An 18,500-nucleotide genomic window follows, 5' to 3' on the forward strand; every position below is an offset into this window, starting at 1 on the left:
TAAAAAGTGTGGGGAGTTGTCCCGTTTGATGGTGTTCCCTTTGAGCACAAGGAGGATGGAAAATTGACAGCAAGACTGCAAGTCTACGGAAGAGTGATCTGCCCAGATGCAGCTGTCTTGGTGGCTGCGTTTAGTTTTAGGAACGGAAAGCAGGGGTCCCATCTAACGACAACTGATGTTGTCTTATCTTGACAAGTTTTCTGAAATTTGCAATTTAATAATTTTTCCTCCCCAAATATTACTGATGAGGAAGGACAGTCACCTACACCAGCGTCACATTTCTGTCATCTTTGGCATTCTGAAATTTCAGGGAAAGCAGAGGAAAAAGGTGCAGCTGTTAACCCTTTTGCTTCTCTAGCTTCTTCATGTAAAAACTAGAGCCCTACCTACTTCTGCCCCTCGTACGTAGCAGAAGGAAGAAGGGACTCCAGCGCTCACCAGACACATGCCACTGGAGCAGGGGCAGACACAAGAACTTTGCAGTGCGTCCTCCACCCATCGGCAGCAGTACCTTCAACAAGCAGCACCCCAGCGAGGCTGAATCAGCGGTAACTGCTGTATGTTGGGTTGTTTGGGGTTTTCTCCCCATGACAAACCAAGAGGCAGACAGCAAATACACTGGTAATATCTGGTCTATTCCTCTTATCACCACGCAATCTGGAAAGCAAGGCGCTGCTGGAAGCTACTATAGTGCACAGGCTATGGAACTGTGCTTTCCAATGCCTTTTCTCAACAGACAAGCACACCGGGTCTAGGTTAGATTTGGTTCCGCAAGTGGTCGGCTAGAGCTTAAGGATTCAAAGCAGCAATGCTTAAAAACATGCATAAAACAGTTCTTCAAAGTTTGGGAGGTAAGAGGATTGGGTCTCGAGTGCCTTGCAGGGATAGTGGTTTCCAGACTTACATTGACCAAAAAAAAGAATAAATCACATCTTGCCACTTAGGCAAGATTTTCTGGGAAACTAAACATGCTTGCAATCATTTTCTAAATTTGTTTCCTTCCCATTCCATTTTTTTTTCCTTCTTTTTTTTTTTTTTTTTTTTTGGTGTGGAAAAGGAATACTTGTCCCTATAGCAGCTTTTTGATACTCTGGTAAAAGCAACATTATACTACTTACATAATATTGACAGTATTGCACAAATAAACCAAACAGGAGGCACGTAGGAGTTGGTGGCAAGAACTAACTTTTCCAAAAAGCACACCTTAAAACCAGAAGGATGAGCTTATGAGGAGAAAGAACTGGAAGAAAGCTTTTCTTCTTTTCATAGGAAAAGGATTTGTAGTGGTTAAAATGAAAGCATCAGACAAAAAGAAAAATATCACAAAGTAGCGGTACGTCTGCTAAAATAACCTTACACATATGCTTATACACACACGTATATAAAATAGATAAAAATTACTTTTTCAACAGGTCACGGGGAAAACTGTTTATCTGCCAACATAGTAAGACTATGTGATTAATAATAAGATTACTTAGGATAGTTGGTTCCAGAGTTATTTGTTCAGACACAGTGCGTTCCTATCAAGACTGATAATCTGACAAATTACAATAAATTTTGCAAATATATACTAGCTTTTACTCAGAGTAAACCTCAGGGATCTTTTAGTAGAGGAGGTATATTTGTATAAGGGTGGAAAAGAAGTGGATGAAAGCAATCCTCTGTTTACCACAGCAGGAAGAGGTGGTACTTCTTGCGCTCACCTTCAAACTATTGCAGGGCCAAATTGTTAAAGAACTTGTAATGAGCGCAACCACCTACCCTACGCATTTCAGATGTGCTCTTATAAAATGTATGTGCATATTTTACCTACAGTTATCAGATGAGAACCTACTTAAAAGACAAAAGCAGTAGAGAGAAGTAGTAAGACTTAAGTACTGCTTAAGTAGAAGTAGTAAGCCGTAACATATGGCTATTACAGGAAAACGCTCGGGCTGTGCTGCACCTGGAGATGGAGAGCAATTGGGACCCTGACAGGGACACACCAGGGATCATCACAAAAGGCGTCAGAAGAGCACAGAAGGCACCCATCGCTGGACGCGTGCTCCCAAAACAGTCACTTCTCTTTGGTTTGCTCCCTGACTCTTTTTACTGGCAGTTCACTCCGCGTTAAGACTGAATTAGGTGAGGAGGTGCTGGGGGAAGCGCTCTTGGCTAACTTCAGACTACAGCCAGGCTCATTAAAACCAGTGCGTTTGCTGCAGTGTTTGCAGCAGCGCCTCTAGGCTTTACGATTGTTTTAATAAGTGAAATTCTGAGCAGAAAGAATATATTTTAATTTACTTTTTAGTGCTCCCTGTTATAAGTATTCAGTGTCATGCCAGACTTTTTTTTTTAATGCTATATGGAGCATAAAAATGCATGAATTTAATATCTTAATAAAAATGAACACATTATTCTAGAAGCTCAAAACTGCTAAGTACACAGGTTCATTAGCACGATTTTAGAGCATGAAGAAAAAGCGAATTGAGAACCCAAGATTCACAAACATCAACACAAAATCCCAGGGCTTTTTAATAAAGTTTTGTCCCACCTCCTACCATCTCCCAGGAAAACTGTGGGGAGCAGAGCCCATGAGCTGCCAGCAGGTTGCAGAGCCAAGCCTAGAGTTAGACCCTTAAATCTTCCACCAGCAGTTTGATTTCAGGGTGGTGGTATGTGCGATTAGCATACAAATAACCATCTTTTCCGTCAGAGAGAAAGAGGGCAAGGTTGTTACAGGTGTCAAAACTTTGATTGACAGCCCAGACACAGCAGCACGGTGCCTGGCCAGGAACAGAGTTGTGGGTTTGAGTTTTTCCTGGACCAGGGGGGCAGGGAGGGACGTCATGCTGTGGGTAGGGGTAATGGCTGTACAGTACATAGCAGACACACACAAAAAAAGGACACAGCAGTTCAAGACAGGTTTGCAGGCAAAGCCATTCCAATTTTAAATATTTGGCTTTACTAAGGCATGTTTTTAAATTAATAGGCCCTATAGCTTTCAATAGGATTATTCAGGGTACATCAAGTCAAGCATGTAGTATACATTTGTAGGATTAGGGCTAATGTTATTTTAGTATAAAGTGTTCTTAAATGTATCAGATTACAAATTAAATAAGGAAGCCAACAAAAACTAGTGCAGAACAGCTCCTTATTGAAACTGCACTCCCCCTTCTTGACACTTGGCATAAGGCAGACATGTTAGGCTTATAAAGATTTCTTTGAAAAGTTTTGGGGATTTTTTTTGTAAATCCAAATCTCAAATCCTAGAAACTTCTGAATTCTGTGTAAAATTTGTGTAACACAAACTAGAAAGTGAAGAAGTGTAATTTGTTTCTTTATGGGAAGATGAGTTTTTAAGTTTTCTACTATATAAAACAAGCAATCTTGATTTTTTTAATGCAAATTTTGAGAAAGAGTAGTAGCTTTGAAGGTAACAGTCCTGGCTTCAGAAAAACAAGATTTATGTAGAAGCAACCAGAGTGAGAGAAGATGAGAACTAAGAAAATAATTCACAGTGATTGCAATTGTTATTACCATCCCTAATCTGTAGCCTGTAACTCACTTAAGCTACCACTACCTACAAATCCTTCCTAAAAATTTATCTAAAAGACAAAGCCAGCTTCAGTGATTGTTAATAGAACTGTTTTTAAAAGTTGATCAGCAATAATAAATTCCTTTGTTTCTTAGAACAGATGTATTTAAGGGGTGTGTGTGTGTGTGTAATTATTAAATCTGTATTTGCACCAACATTTCTCTCATACATATTTCTCTTTAAGGTATCTTCAAAGAAATAACATCATAAGATAAAATAAAAATAACATTTATTTACAATAACGCAATAATACTGTTCAATGCAGGGTTACAATATAATAAATATTATTCACTAGGCTAGAACCTGAGACTCTGCATACGCTGATATTTATGGCTTGGAAGCTTGCCTTGAACAAAAATCAGGATTGATTCACAAGCATTTTGCACACTTTAGCATCAGAGAAAAGTGGTAACTCCTGTATATAAAGCCCAAAGGTTCAAGCTCAAAACAAAGGTGAGATATGAAAGCAACACTACAAGAGTACGGGGACATTTGCTACCTGGTGTAGTAATTAGTAATTCCTAATTAGTCCGATATATCGTCACTTACAGTATATCCAAATGTATAACTTGACTTATTCTCACTTACTCTCACCTCCCTCAAATGTAGAAAAGATACAGTAAAATCCCTTATGTTCTCTGCTCTTACCCCCTCCCCAAAATAATTTTATCTTTGCACGTTGTGTGATTCTCACTTTTATCCACTATATGCCAACATAAGACATTATCATTTTTGCAAAAGAAAAGATGGAAAGCTGAAATTCCTGTACTGCAGAATGCCATTTCACTCAAGACCTGCAGGAGAATTTCCCGAGGAACATCATTCCGGAGCAGAACATGCTCTTCTCTTCTATAAAAGTAGCGGTTTTCTGCTAGTGAAAAGTTCCCTTGCGTTGTGTTTTGTTATGAAATAGATAAACAGGGTGAACTCTTCATCCCAAAGGAAAATATTTTGCAGTTAATAATTGGGGGCATTGTGCTCCTTGAAAAATAAGTGCTCAATACCCTCCAGCTGCTGGTAGCTGGGGTTCTGATGCGAAGCTGGGAGAGGGACTGAACTGTGAATACACTGTACTGGCTGGCGCTCCACCATGACACTTCAGCACACGCTTAAACTAAGCCTGCAGCTGAGCTTACTGATTGCGACGGGGCTATTGAGATGCCTAATGGTTAGCACATATTTAAAGTCTGTCTTAACAGGTTTTAGAGAAGACGGGACCATGAACATATTGCAAGTACCTGTACAACGTGGGGTGCAGAATTCCACCACGGTTTCTCCAGAAACGTGTAAGTATCACACCAGCAGATGCGCAGAGAGGACACGAGCATGGAGAGCTTGCAAGGTATCTTAGCTGTCTATTGTTTCATTTTGATACATGGCTAGCTAATGATCAAATTTGGCTGGACTATTTATCCTGTTGCTTGAGCAATTTATATTTTCGCTCGTATGTGGTCAAGATCTGATACGACTTCCGTGATTTTTTGATCCAGGATATGTTTCAGGGGGTTGGTTTGGTTTTGGTTTAATGACTTTCTAAATATTAGAAAGAAGCAGAACCAGCAGTTTCTGTAAATCCAGATTTGAGTTATTTCTAGCCCATTACAGCCTTTTTTTTTTTTTTTTTTTTTTTCTCCTTTTTTGGCCTGATCAGGTACAGCTAGCTCTTCCATCCACCCTTTTTCAGGATGATGATAATTTGATAGCTTCACACATGCATCTAAAAAAGCAGCACACCCTAGAGATGACTTGAACAGCTTTTTCTCTCTCAAAATATGAATCTACTGATAGCCATAGCCATTTTTAAAAATACCAATCACATACAATAAGACTCAAGTGTCCAAAGGCTAATCGATCCATCATATGCAAGAAGCAGCCTCAGGAAGGTGTAAAACAACAGAACCAGGATTATGTTACAGGGAAGCAGGTGTAAAACGTGTCAAGCTTTTCGACAATGTAGACTCATTGCTTCAGATATTTGTGTCTGAAAAGCTTCAAAAATTCGAGAATATTTTGACCAGAAAAAAAGAAAGGTAAACTTGCAACTATTACTTAGATCTATTTAAAAGGTTATTGCACTAAGTAATCCATTGGGAAGTTAGCCATCAAAAAAGCAATGCATTTAGTAAGGTATGCCCAAAATATGGATTCCGAAGGACGGGGATAGTTAAGACCAAGTTCATTTCGAACTCATATGAGTATTGCATACTGCATATTTTGATTTCCAAATCCACTACGAATATATTTAACTTCAGTGAGAAATTAAAAGAGAAAGCGATTCCTAAAGTCAGGAGGGTGGAAAAGGTGTAACAATGTTTTCCATTTTGACTGTTACGTATTATTCAAACATTCACATGGAGAAGGAATGATAGATATTATCAGGAACATTTGAAGACTATAGCAAATACAACGTAACAAAATTCAGTAAAAAACTCTTTTTTTTAAATTACGTAGTGGAGACTTGGTTTTCAGTTCTGGGTAAAATACGAAAAAAAAGTTTTGAACAAATTAAGGAATTTTAATTATATTTTTTTTTAAAGGAACAGATAATGTAGCAGAAATCAGAACTTCTTAAAGGCTAACACTTCTTCTGTGCTAGGCAATAAGAGCTAAATATTCTTCTACTACATTATATGTAAGTAAGTGCATTGTTTCACATATGCTTCTGGCCAAAAATGCAGAAAGTTTCCACTTAAAACTTGGATGTCAAATCACATGTCATAATATAGTTGCTAATATTTACTCCTGAAGTAAATCATTTCATTATGGATATTATTTTAAACATATTTCATGAAAACACTAGTCACAAAACCACTTCTGAGGAAGAATTCAGCAAGGAAGAAATCAAAAAAGTTGCATTTCTTTTAAAAGACACTGCAGAAAATACTCAGCAGACCTACAGAATTGTTGTACGTTCGCCAAGAACGTTATCCCGTCCTCTGACACTGCAGACTTACTTAGGCTGCCCCCAAATCACCGCTTTTATTAAGCTTTATTGAGCTGCTACGTATTGACAAAATCTTTGTAGTAAAATAATTTTCCATCAAAATACACTGTACTGTGGCGAAGTAATGAAGAGCTGTAGGACAGGCTTTAAGAGGCACTGTACTTTCATCTGAAAAGTCTCCTGAAATTCTTTGAACATTTCCAGGGGGTTAATGAGGTATTTTGACAACACACGAGAAGTGTCTGGTTTTCAAGAAGCCTTATAAGAGGGAACATTCACATTCTTGGAAATTAAAGTGTGTATTTTAAGCCACTAAAAATAACACAATTATTAAAAATTTGGCAGCTCTGAAGAAAAATACCATCAGATACGGGGAAACACATGGAACTACTGAAGAGCATCAAACTTGAGTACACACATTTTACAGCACTTCAACATGACTTAAACACAAATTTTAACACCTTAATTGAATGTTTCTTATTAAAAGCTATCACAGATGAACTAAAATAAGAACAAGCTAAACTAGCCAGAGTGTAGCTGAATCGAGAGCATTATTCTTTGCGAGTTGGGCAGATTAACGGCGCGTACTTGCCTTACTCTCCTTGTAGTACACCTTTATCCCTTCAAGAACTGTTAAGGTGTTTTGAAGGTTTCAAAACCTTTGGCAATTAGTGGGAGAGAGAGTATTACTGCTTTTTTTTTCTTTTCATATGCTAAATGATACAATTAATGTAAATTTAGGAGATCATTCACCTTACATACACAGCAAAATTAATACAAGCAGACGGTTTCACGTACCATTTTAAAATATATTTTAAAATATTTTTAGGGCCTATTCCTGCAAACTGGTACTCCCTTGAATGCTTTAATGCATTGGAACAAGGATATGAGTGCATAAATAAGGGTTCAGTCCTACAAAGCTTTAGTGAAGAAAGCAGAGCTCTCTTAAGCCTCACTTCTGTAAATACCTCAACATTCCTGAACACCCAGCGTGCTTAAATCTTTAAAGATCTACCCTTATTTCATCAAGCTGGGCAAGAAGCATACCGAGGTGTCATTTTGAAAACATCTTGTAACACACTACCAGTGAAAATACAGAGTGTTTATACATGCGTTTAAGCCAGCTGATATCTTAGGCGTTTGCAATACTTAATGTGCACTTTCCAGGACATGAGAGAGAAATAGGATCTGCTAGCCAGTACCAGGCCACAAGACATTTTAAGTCTCTCTAAGCACTCCTACCTAATAATTTTTTTCAATAATAATTGCCTTTGGAGTGCGAGCAGTTGTACAGGAAATGGCTGCTTCCTAAACTCTACTCCTTTCAGTCTGCACCCTTTCATGAGGTAAATATTTTACGGAGGCAGCAGTTTTACCAGGCTTATGGTGGAACACTTGACTTCCTGTAGTCACATCTCGTTATTTACACAATCTCATCCCATGCATGCATTTTAAATGCTTGGCTTGTCTCAGGTCTTCGAACTGGCAGGCGGGAAAGAAAAATAACTAATATGATCCGCCCCCTTCTTCAGGAATAGCGATCTACTCATCTTCATAGCTATTCAGTGGTACCTTTAAAGTCTGTAGTACATTTATGAGCAAAATCAATACCAAGGTTGGGCAGGAGGGAGTAGACTTTTTTGTCACCATCCCCCCCATCCCCGATAAGGTTCTAGATGTGTTTAAGGGCAGAAATCCCACGCCAATATATTAGTTTTGTTAATCCTTTTCCTATGATCTGTTTGGCTGGCTCGGGAAATTATGCAAAAAGTAATAAAAGTTCTAATTCAATTTCCATGTTAAGAGATGGATTCGAAAAAAAAAATAAATCAGAAACCATATTCTTTGTGTTTACTAAGAGATATGCACTCCAACATTTAGTGTCATGGAGCTGGAGTTAAAGCCAGAAACGGTGAAGATAATTTAGCTGCATGAATGCCTGCTCTTCAGTAAAATGCTGCCAAAATTAAATAGGAATGAAACAGCACTTTGTAGTCATTGGTCGCTCAGCAGGGTTTGCGTAGTTAAAAACCTAAGTGAAAAGGGTGATTGACCTACATTGCTACTAGCTTAGCACAGCTGTACTTTCATATTTTCGCTGCATCCGAGGAAGCTCATTATTTAATACAACTGAGTTACATGTAATTGTCGGTCTTTCATTTTACACTTTTAGGGGCCAGATATTAATCTCAAATGTGCGGCAGGCATTACTGTGCATCTGGAAATACCCGTGGCTGCCCATTTGCAAGGCTAAGAGACAGGACTGCGCGCAGTTGCACCTGAAATTAGGAGGCTGCCCAGGGGTAGGAGGACCTCACAAACACACAGAAATCAAATGAGCAGATGGAACAAAAAGCAAATCCCTTGGCATCCCAAAGACAAATGCTCTGCTGTTTCCCTATTGTTTTGAGCAGAAGCATCCTAGAACGCGAGAACCAAAGCGCGTTTCATACAAGTCATACCTGCGGTTTAAATAAGTAATAACATTCCAGTTAACAACCAGTTTGACATGTTAACAGCCCTTGGGCTGTTAACATAACGACTGGTCATTAATGGCAGTAATGACAGATTTCAAAGGGAATATTGTGCTTGTAAACGGACCCGCTGCCAGTCAGAAGAGAGGACAGAGCAGGATGGGCTGATGATGTCACCATACAGCTCTGGAGGGGAAAAAAAAAAGGGAAAAAAACCCCTTATTGGATATTTCACTTACTATAAATGGACTTGAAATATTGGCGTAAACCTAAGTTCCTTAAATTAAGTTTTCACTTTCTAACCCAAGAGTGTATGAGCAGGAGACAGAAGCCTGCAGGGGAATTACACTCTGCATATCATTTTCACCGAGTGTGTTATTTCTAACATTGAGTTCTTTCTTTACTCAAGTCAGTTCTCATCCTCGTTAACAAAACAGAGTTCATTCGTTCTGCAGCCACCCAAATACCCTCGGTGTCGTACAGCACCTCTAAAACCACTGGAGTGACTGACATGAATTAGATTCCATGGTAGAGCCTCTCACACCCAAAGCATCTTCCAAGCTCATTACCTCATTAAAGATTTCCTCCATGCCCTCAACCCCACCCCCCCCAACCCAGACAAAAAGGTTTTAATATAGTAAAATCAACTAACTTTACCAAAGGAGAGTGCTAAAGCAAAGCAAGTTTCAAAGTTCTGGAGATACAGCGTATTTATAAAAAGCCCCCCAAAGTGGGTACCTCAGGACTCAAATGCGGAACAAGAGCATGCATCAGGACTGAGGGAGCGTTTAGTTTTTTGGCAGGCATCTCTAAATGAGAGATACTGGAAGTATCTTTGCAAATAGCCAAAGACACAATCACACAGTTTGCAAATTTAACCATGAGTGTTAAAGCACCCAAACTGGCTACATTATTGCTTATAGCATCTGTAGAATGGCTGTCTTATTGAAAGACATAATGAACACAGAGAGACAAGTTAATAAGCAATTTTACTCTTTATAGGATCGTGCAAGCCACATATCCTCTAGAGGGCACCACATAAATTAATAGGAAGCTAGAACAGTTTTATATGTAGCAAAGACTCCCTTTATGGTTAAAAAGAACAAAAAAAATTAAGAGGATAGTTTGAAACTGTAATCGAACCCTAATCTGATCATTAGTACAAAGTGATTTGTTCTTTAAATTCAGATCAAGTGGGTTGCTAAATATGAAAGCTTATTTGACTACAAAGCTAGAGAACATTTAACTAGTTTCTACATTAGCATTAAAAAGATAACTTTTATAGGTTCACTGCATAACTAAGTAGATAAGATGCAATGAGGCAAATGACTATCTGCAATTACCTTAAGTGCATCGGTTTGAATGAAGTTTAGTGTAAATACCAAGTTTAAATCTATGCACTCACAAGAATCACTAAAAAAGGCTCATGACAAGATAGCTTCATTAAGACTTGATAAACCCAGAGACAAAAATCAGAAATATCTTAAAACTGGTTATAGGATTTCTCATGTATGCTGCTGTCACTGGTGCAAAATGTTGTGTATGAACAAATAACTGAAACACCAGTTCTGATTGTGGCCGTGACAGATTAAAAAATAGTCTCCTTTCTCCGAATCACTTAGTATGAATTTTAAGAATCTGTTAGCAAAATATTTACTCCTGTTAGACCTTCAAAGACCAGAGAGCAACAGTGTGTGTGTGTGCGCATCTGTGCTGGGGAAATGCTTTGCTCTTATCTCTATTACTAGATCACTTTTGGTTTTGATTTTAAACATTTGATTTTAAAACATTGGATCTGCTGCACTAGCACTAGGGAGACTCGGTAAGTTCAAAGTCTCCAGTAAATTTGGAACTCAGATCAAAGAGCCATTGCAGAGTTTTCTCACTCCTGCAGGCACTTGTTGTAGAAAGATTCTTAAAATGGGTTTTAAAAATCAGGATAAATGTTACCTTCCCCCTAGAAGCTGTTCCAACCCCTCTCTATAGACTCACACTTTAAGATCATAAGTGACCTGAGTTCACATACAGCAATTCCCTTCCGTTCAAACAGTTCTCTGCCAGTTTTCAAAAGTTAGGTTTTGTTACCTGCTTTTTCGGCATCTTTAACACAATGGCCTTAAGATGCAGATGCTATGGTAAATTCTCAGCACTCCATCTTGTGTTAAGTTCAGATTTTTAATGGGTAGGAGAGCACCTTTACCAATAAGTAGTCCAAGCCTACACCTGAAGGACCCTGATCTGCCTAGCAGCCCCAGCTCTATAAATGCACAATGCATTTGTGAAGGTTTTTGTTCCACCCTAGAAAAATCAGGTTGTAACGTAGAGAGCCAGAGTAACCAGTTGTTAATAACACTTTAGTCTTGATTCCTGTCCCAACCTACCCATGCTGTACAACTTGGGAACTGATCAGCATGTGGGCACCTCCTATTTGGTACCTGTGCTTAAACTGAGCTTGTAAGTTAACGCGTTCAAAGAGAATTTTAATTTTTCCCCGATGTATTACTGACTTGAATGTCCCTTTAAAAGGAAGAGGCTTCACTACAGGGGCAGGGGAAATATTCCCAGAAGTTCGGGTTAGCCTGGAGCAGCTAAGTCTCATTAGGCCCCCTCTACAGGGAATGGAGGGAAGGTGCTCCTATAGGAAATAGGTGCTCCGAATCACCCCAGAGGAGCCTTTTCTCTCTATTTACTATTGAGAGCCTAGGGAGACCAAACTTCCCGACTTCTCCTGCCAAGTAGCTCTATTTATTCGCGTACATTCTGCAGACAAATTACCTTGGTGCTGCTCATCAGTACTTTGCTATGAGTTATACCTCAAACGCTTCTGAGAACGTAGGCCCGCATGCAAACAGTAAGATAGAAAAATCAGGTGAGGATTTGCTATCTCTGAGAAGTGGCTACAGGTTACCTGGCATCACACCCACGTCACCATGTTAAATCAGGACCTGAGTAGATTTGAACCTACTACCTACATGGTTATTTAGCATGGGGAAGACAGCTGGTCACCTTGGCCCAGCTTCTAACAGTTAAATGGCAACATTCATAAAAGCTTCCAGTGCCACCAATGAAATCCCTTGGCAAACCAAGAGGACAAAAGCAGGTGAGCGAAGATGAGTGAAGCACTCCTTGCTTACAGAGTTCAAACCCTGCACTGGAGCTGGTGGAAACCACGTGCACGGTTTCGGGCCATTACGCCTGGCCACCACCCTGCTGCTGGGAGGAGGAGGAGGCCACCAGCTCCCCGGGAGCGCGGTGCTCTGGGAAGCACCATGTGTGTGTGTGTGTTTCACTCTCTTCCTCCTCTGAGCACAGGACCCCAGTATTAGCATCAGAAAACTGGCAACCACCTGCATGACCTGGTTACGTGTGGGTTTTGATTCAGGTTTTAGTTTCATCTCCATATTTCAGTATTGTTTTCTCATCCTCCACATAGACTCAGCCTTGCAGCCCTCAAGTACCGCTTACAGAATAGTGGCTACGTAGGAAGGAGTGAACAGATTTACCAAGTTTGTCAGCGAACGTAAGAAGGACGTGGCCTACCTCAGATAGTCTCTGCGACAAAGGATAAGGTTGGCTTTGGTGTACAAGGTAGAGCCCACCTCCCCCAGGCGACAGTCACAGCAGGCACACTTCAGGCAGTCTTCATGCCAATATTTGTCCAGGGCCTTTAGAAGATACCGGTCTTTAATCTTACGGTTGCAGCCAGCACAACCTTTCGGCTTGGTGTCTGGCTGGACTGAGAGCATTTGTATACCTGAAATACAAGAAGACAAGACAAGAGTGAAAACAGATATTCTCTCATGTGCGAGTCTCACCCTTTTCTTCCTCCACCTCGCCGCTCCCCCCACACCCAGTTCATTTAAAAAGGCAATCCTGTAGATAGGATGAAATAACCTAGATAGTCCACAGCAAGCTGAAAACAACGTGAAGATAAACTTGAGAGCAGAAACTTCCACTGCTCTAAGTTCCACAACGTCTCTTTAACACCACATTTATCTGGTCCCTTTGCTGAAAAGAAATAGGGTTAAAAAAATAAAATGAAAAATTAAAACAGTTCAATTGAAAAGTCATCCACTTTTGCCCAAAGTATCCAGTATTTAGCAACCAAAATTTTAAATAAAGAGCATATCTATGATGGCAAACATTGCTACATCTACATATTTCAACCTCTTTATAAAATATAAAAGCACTCCAGATCCTAAAGAAGAAAGGACTGAAGCTGCCTCTAGGCAGAGGGCCAGAGTTTCAGGGAGGTTTGACATAGGCATTTCGGTGCTGCCGGGGGGGTGTTTTGGTTTTTAAGATTTCAGTTCTTCTTAGACACATGAATGAAGCAATCAGATTTCCAGAGACTTCAGTACCGGCATCTCTAGTTACAACCTGCAGTGTAAGGACCTTCTGAAAAATCTGATTTTAAATAATCTGCACAAGGTCAGAGAGTTGCTAGTTTGTCAAAGGAAAAAAAAAAACCAAAACCCAACAAACCCATAAAAAACTCTGCCCCACTTTCCAATCCCAATTTTAGCCAACAGCTAGTTTGGGACAAGGAGTATGGTAGTGTCCATTAAGTATATGCCTTTTGATGTAGTAGCAAAGAGCATTTAAATAACAACACAAATGTCTGAACCACTGTTTAAAGGAGTGAACTGGTAAAAGTGGAACGCAGCTGAGCGATGGTACGCAGAGCACCGCAGCCAACTTCCAGAGATCCATACAAAAATCGATTGCCCTCAGTTTTACAGCAAATGGGGAGAGAAGGTCACTGCCCCAAAGTGCTTACGGACTGCTCTCTTGGTTAATCACATGAAGTGTCATCCCATTACACTCAGACCAATTCTCTGAAAGTCATTTCTTGGCATAAGCAAAAATCATAGCCCCGCGGATGCTTTGTTGGACATCAAACAGGCACCAGAGAGAAAGAGAGAACTGACATGCCATTCGATTATTAGGTTATCGCACCGTTTCAAAGCCAATGAGAGATGTAACTTAAAAAAATTGCTACTCATTAGAGCGCATCTGAATATTACAAAGGGAATTTGCCAAGACTGGGGAACGAATGCCTTTGCCAACAAGCAAATCCTACACCAAAATTCAGGGTATGGCACCCTGTTATTATGTAGAGACTGGGAAAGGTCAAATAGAGTCTTGTAACAAAGAAAAGCGAATTCAAGAGCCCCTCATCAAGAATGCTCTGCTACCTACTGTTAAGAAAGCTTTGCAGTCCCAGCTCCTATCAGATGATCTCGGCTGGCACCGTAATACACCCCTACAGGCAGGCAGGCTCAGGGAGCTAGAACATGAACAAGTTGGGGTCTGGGTTTTTGTTTGGTTTGGTTGGGTTTTTTAAAAGCTCTCATAAGGAAAACATGAAAATGAATATAACCCTTTAAGCAATGGTACGGCGTGCCTGTCTGGATATTAGCGCTATGAAGACAAGAGGCTAAACGTTATGCCAGCTGAGGTGTCCCAGGGATCTGTACGCCTCTGTGTATGTGGACACACCTAACTTATGTGGACTTCAGTGACCGTAGGGCTGGTTAAGTGACTTTCCAGGGCTACCAAGCTGAACACCCAAGTTTCACCTGCGAAGCTGATCACTGAATTCGAAATAGTAATTCTTACTGTAACATATGAGCACAACAGCCTGGCTCCCCTCTTTGCAATGCACTCTATTGCACATTTTGGAGCGATATATTTATCTGTTAAATTAGCTGTCCGGTGATATGCAGACAGTTCTCCTAGTCAGCACCCCAAAGTACCACGGCAGTACTGCTGCACGACATCTAAAGCTCATAACAACAGTATAAGGTCTGTATTTTTCCATCAATAAGTATAAAAAATGGCATTGCTGCCTTCCCATTGCTCCCCAATCAATGCTACTCTCATAGCTCCTACACCATGTAGAGACTCGTAAGATCTGTTTCTCGTTCACAAGGGGAAGGATGAGATCCAGCGACCTGCTCAGGGCTCCACAGTAAGTCTACGGCAGATCTGGGAACGAACGCGCATCTCTCATCCCGAGCAAGCACCACATGATGAAGGCTGAGCCTTTACAGCATTTTCAATTGCCAACTGACTCCCCTGGATCCAGGGTACATACACAAAGGAGCAAAATAACATGGCTATGAATAAATGACTAAAAGCAGTGAAAATGAGAGAGATTTTTGGTAAGAACATCTACCAGACTGTAAAGGGAAGTCCTGCTGGATCTCTAATACCTTCACTTGGTCGAAAAGCCTTTTAGTCTGTAAAGTCACATATTACGGTAGAGTATAAATACCCAGTAAGTGCCAACAACGTGCTTATCCCCAGCCCCTCTCTTTGGCCACGTAGAGGACAAATGCATAAAAACAGCCGCAGTTTGCATCAACTTCTTCAAACTCAGTAAAAAAGTTCAGAAGCATGAAGGGCTGTTCTAGGACTTTAATCTTTAGCTCGAGGGAAACCAGGATAAACCAGAAGCTAACACAGTTAAAGGCTTTAAAGAAAAAAAAAAAAAAAATCTTAATGTAAAAATTTTCTCGCCTGATAAGGAAGCGGGTTAGAGAGCAGAGGCTGACAGCCTGATCCAGGCTGATCTACTGTCCTGCGCCATCTGAAGGGAACGAGGTGCCACAGAAACACGGCTAAACAAGTGAATATCTGAGCAAATTGCAATAATCAAGCCTGGTAATTCCCGAGGTGTACGCTGCAAAGACGAGGTTATTGCATTACAAATAAAACCACAGCATGCACAATCTTGCACATACCCCTGGACAGTTTTTAAGACATTTGCTACCATGAGGACAGCAGACAGAGCACTGTCATCCATGCTGGTTAGCCCAAACCCTCCTTGCAGAGACGAGTGAAAAGGGGCAGGCACCTTATGGAAGCAGTGTTAGCAGCTCTGCATGTCTATTTTCCTGAGGCTGAAAGAGAAGGTGCTGCTGACATCCCACTGGCAGCATCTTCAGATTAGGGATTCAATCTGCAGCAGCTTTTGGAGGGAAGGAATGCTTTTCTCCTCAGATAGATCTGATCTTTCTACACTTTACTTGAGATGAAGCTGCTTCTATTTTAATGAAAGTTAAAAAAAAAAAAAAAATCCCAAACTACTACTTCATTATAAAAAAAGTTACTCTTTTTTTGAAGTGTAGACTGGATCTAAACAAAACAAAGCACAGAACAGCACTCCAGTAAGTGTTTTACGTACCTCCAAATGCTTTGCTCATACCCTTTTCTTCACATGCCCTGGATTAAATCACTTAATTTGGAAAACAGAACACGCGATTACTTTTTTTCTGTATAGTATGAGTGAGCCACCTTAATGCAGATCACCCTACAGACCATCTCTCTTCCCTTTAATGTTCCCATAAGATCTCCAATGCAGTTATACTTTTCAGTTACGCACTCGTGTATTTTTAGCTCTCTCTTAATTTGGCAATAAGAATACCTGCAGCTTGCTGTCAGCCAGCTTTTCACAGGCTGCGGTTTAAGTACCCATTTATTTCTTAGGGCACAGGAAGGACCCTTTCAGAGGCTGACAGCACCCACAAAACCATCCAAACTGCTTGCCGCTGAAATATCAGGTAGCAGCACCCAGCACTGCTGCCTGGCTGCCCTCCTCTGCCCCTTCCCCTGGCAGGCAGAGCTTATGGAGCACTTCCAAAAAACCATACAGTTCCGTGAGCGCTACACCTACGCTGTGAAATAAATAAATAAATAAATAAATTAAATAAAATCAAACCCCGCTTTCCCTTCTCTTCTGCATAGTCCTACCCATGCTCTGCATCACGGAGCAGGTCTGTTCTCAGAACTAAGAGGTTTCAGTTCCTAGTCCGTCACTGTCAGACAACCCCTTTTTATTTCACCCCCATATGCTTTCAAGGGCTTCCTCTCTCCTTCCCTCCATCCCCTCCCTCTCTCCTTCCACCCCCAGTCCCCAAGATATTGCACACAAACTGCAGAGCTGTGTCAGGAATCAGACTTCTTAATCACCATCCACCACCTTTAGGATTTTTGAAGGGAAAACTTCATAACCTGATTTACAGGTTTTTGGATTTGGTCTCCCAAAATAAGTTTGATGCATCTGATTCCCACCCCTGGTTACTGCCATATGATGAAACACCATCGACCAATTTGTAACTATGAATTTCAGGATAAAGAGGAAAGATTGCTGGGAAAAACAAAATTAGGCTCCTGGAGGAAGGCAGAGAAACAAAAATCCTTTTCACTCCCATCATCGCCCTTCTCAAAAATCAAAGGGAATGAAGGTTTGACATAACGAACTGTGGGGTTTTGGTGATGTAGTAGCATCTGTAAGCAGCATTGGTCCCTGGTGGGGCTGAGTGCTGCACAAGACCCCCAAAACTCAGTTTCTGGTTTGTGGTACAGACAGTCTTTGAAAGGCCCGTTAAGGGAGGAGCAGTTGGATACTATTATGCACCAGATCCCTTAAAAAAAAAAAACTTCTGAAGGCCACTCTCCTCCCCTCCTTTGCAGAGACACGAACGCGGTTCCCCCAAGGACAGCAGTATGTACAGCAAGACAGGGAAAACTTGCCTCTGCTTAAAAAAAAAATAAATAAAATCAGTTTGAAGCAAATTAGGTATCAGTGCACTGGTCTTTAAAAGACAGCAAACTGACAGACAATATGCAGTCAACAAGAGAGTTAGAGATCTAGTAGAAGATAAAAAGAATACTTTTCCGATGCTTTCCCACTTTGTAGCTTCATCCTAAAAGCCTTCAGAGCTCCAATTATTCAGGACAATACACACACACAGACTTAAAAAAAAAAAAAAGTTAAGGTTTCAGAAGCTAAGAAACATTTCAGAACTCGCATGTAGCACGTCGGGAGTCGTAACTAGTTTTAGACTGGCATGGAAATTGTTCGGTGGAAAATTCTTATTGCCTCCGAGACCCTGCTATTCTGAGTTGTTTGACAGTTTAAGGGAAATCATAATTAAAAAAAGAGACATAAATAATAGCCTGTGCAGCGTGGTGCACAGAAATAAGTAGAAGCATTTCATTTAAACTCTGGTGAGCTTTTAATTGCCTGGATTGCATTGTGAAGCAGCCTAACGGTTGATTGCCTCCATTATGCTCTCTTGTTCTGTGCCATTCATCCGCACAGTCTCAGCTTCTGTAGTTAACACAACAAAGTAAGCGCAACTCCATAACACTCAGGGGTTGGGGTTGGTTTTTTTTTTTTTTTTTTTCCCAAATAAAAGTAAGGATTTCAGTACTCTGAATACAGTCTCTTCTGTATACTTCTGAGTTCCTTTTCCACGGTATATAACTAAACTTCACCTCCTGCCCCTTCTTCTACAGAGGAATCTGATTTTTTTTTCTTTATTATTTCTGATTTTGTGGTTTTATTAAAGGAGGTGGGTTGGAAAGCGGGGCGGGAGGGGGAGAAAAAGAGAGAGAAGAGGTTAGGTAAAAACTAAAAATGGGAATGCAGTCCCACAGCTGGGAGCAGCGATACAGATTAAAAGAATTTGGCCAACATGGCTAGTCGACTGCC

At 40.5% G+C, this 18,500-nt stretch overlaps 1 protein-coding gene across 1 annotated transcript in view; it reads right to left on the reverse strand.

The window, feature by feature from the left end:
• LMO3 (LIM domain only 3) overlaps positions 1 to 12,744 on the reverse strand; it is a 48,927-nt gene extending 36,183 nt beyond the window's left edge. The window contains exon 1 of the mRNA XM_035888543.1: positions 12,536 to 12,744. Within this exon, the coding sequence (XP_035744436.1) occupies positions 12,536 to 12,741 (206 nt within the window). The 5' untranslated portion in view covers positions 12,742 to 12,744. The remainder of the gene's footprint in view (positions 1 to 12,535) is intronic.
• Positions 12,745 to 18,500: the final 5,756 nt, after the last annotated feature.

This window comes from Egretta garzetta, unplaced genomic scaffold, assembly GCF_000687185.1.
Source record: "Egretta garzetta isolate BGI_Z169 unplaced genomic scaffold, ASM68718v1 scaffold81, whole genome shotgun sequence".
Classification (NCBI taxonomy): domain Eukaryota; kingdom Metazoa; phylum Chordata; class Aves; order Pelecaniformes; family Ardeidae; genus Egretta; species Egretta garzetta.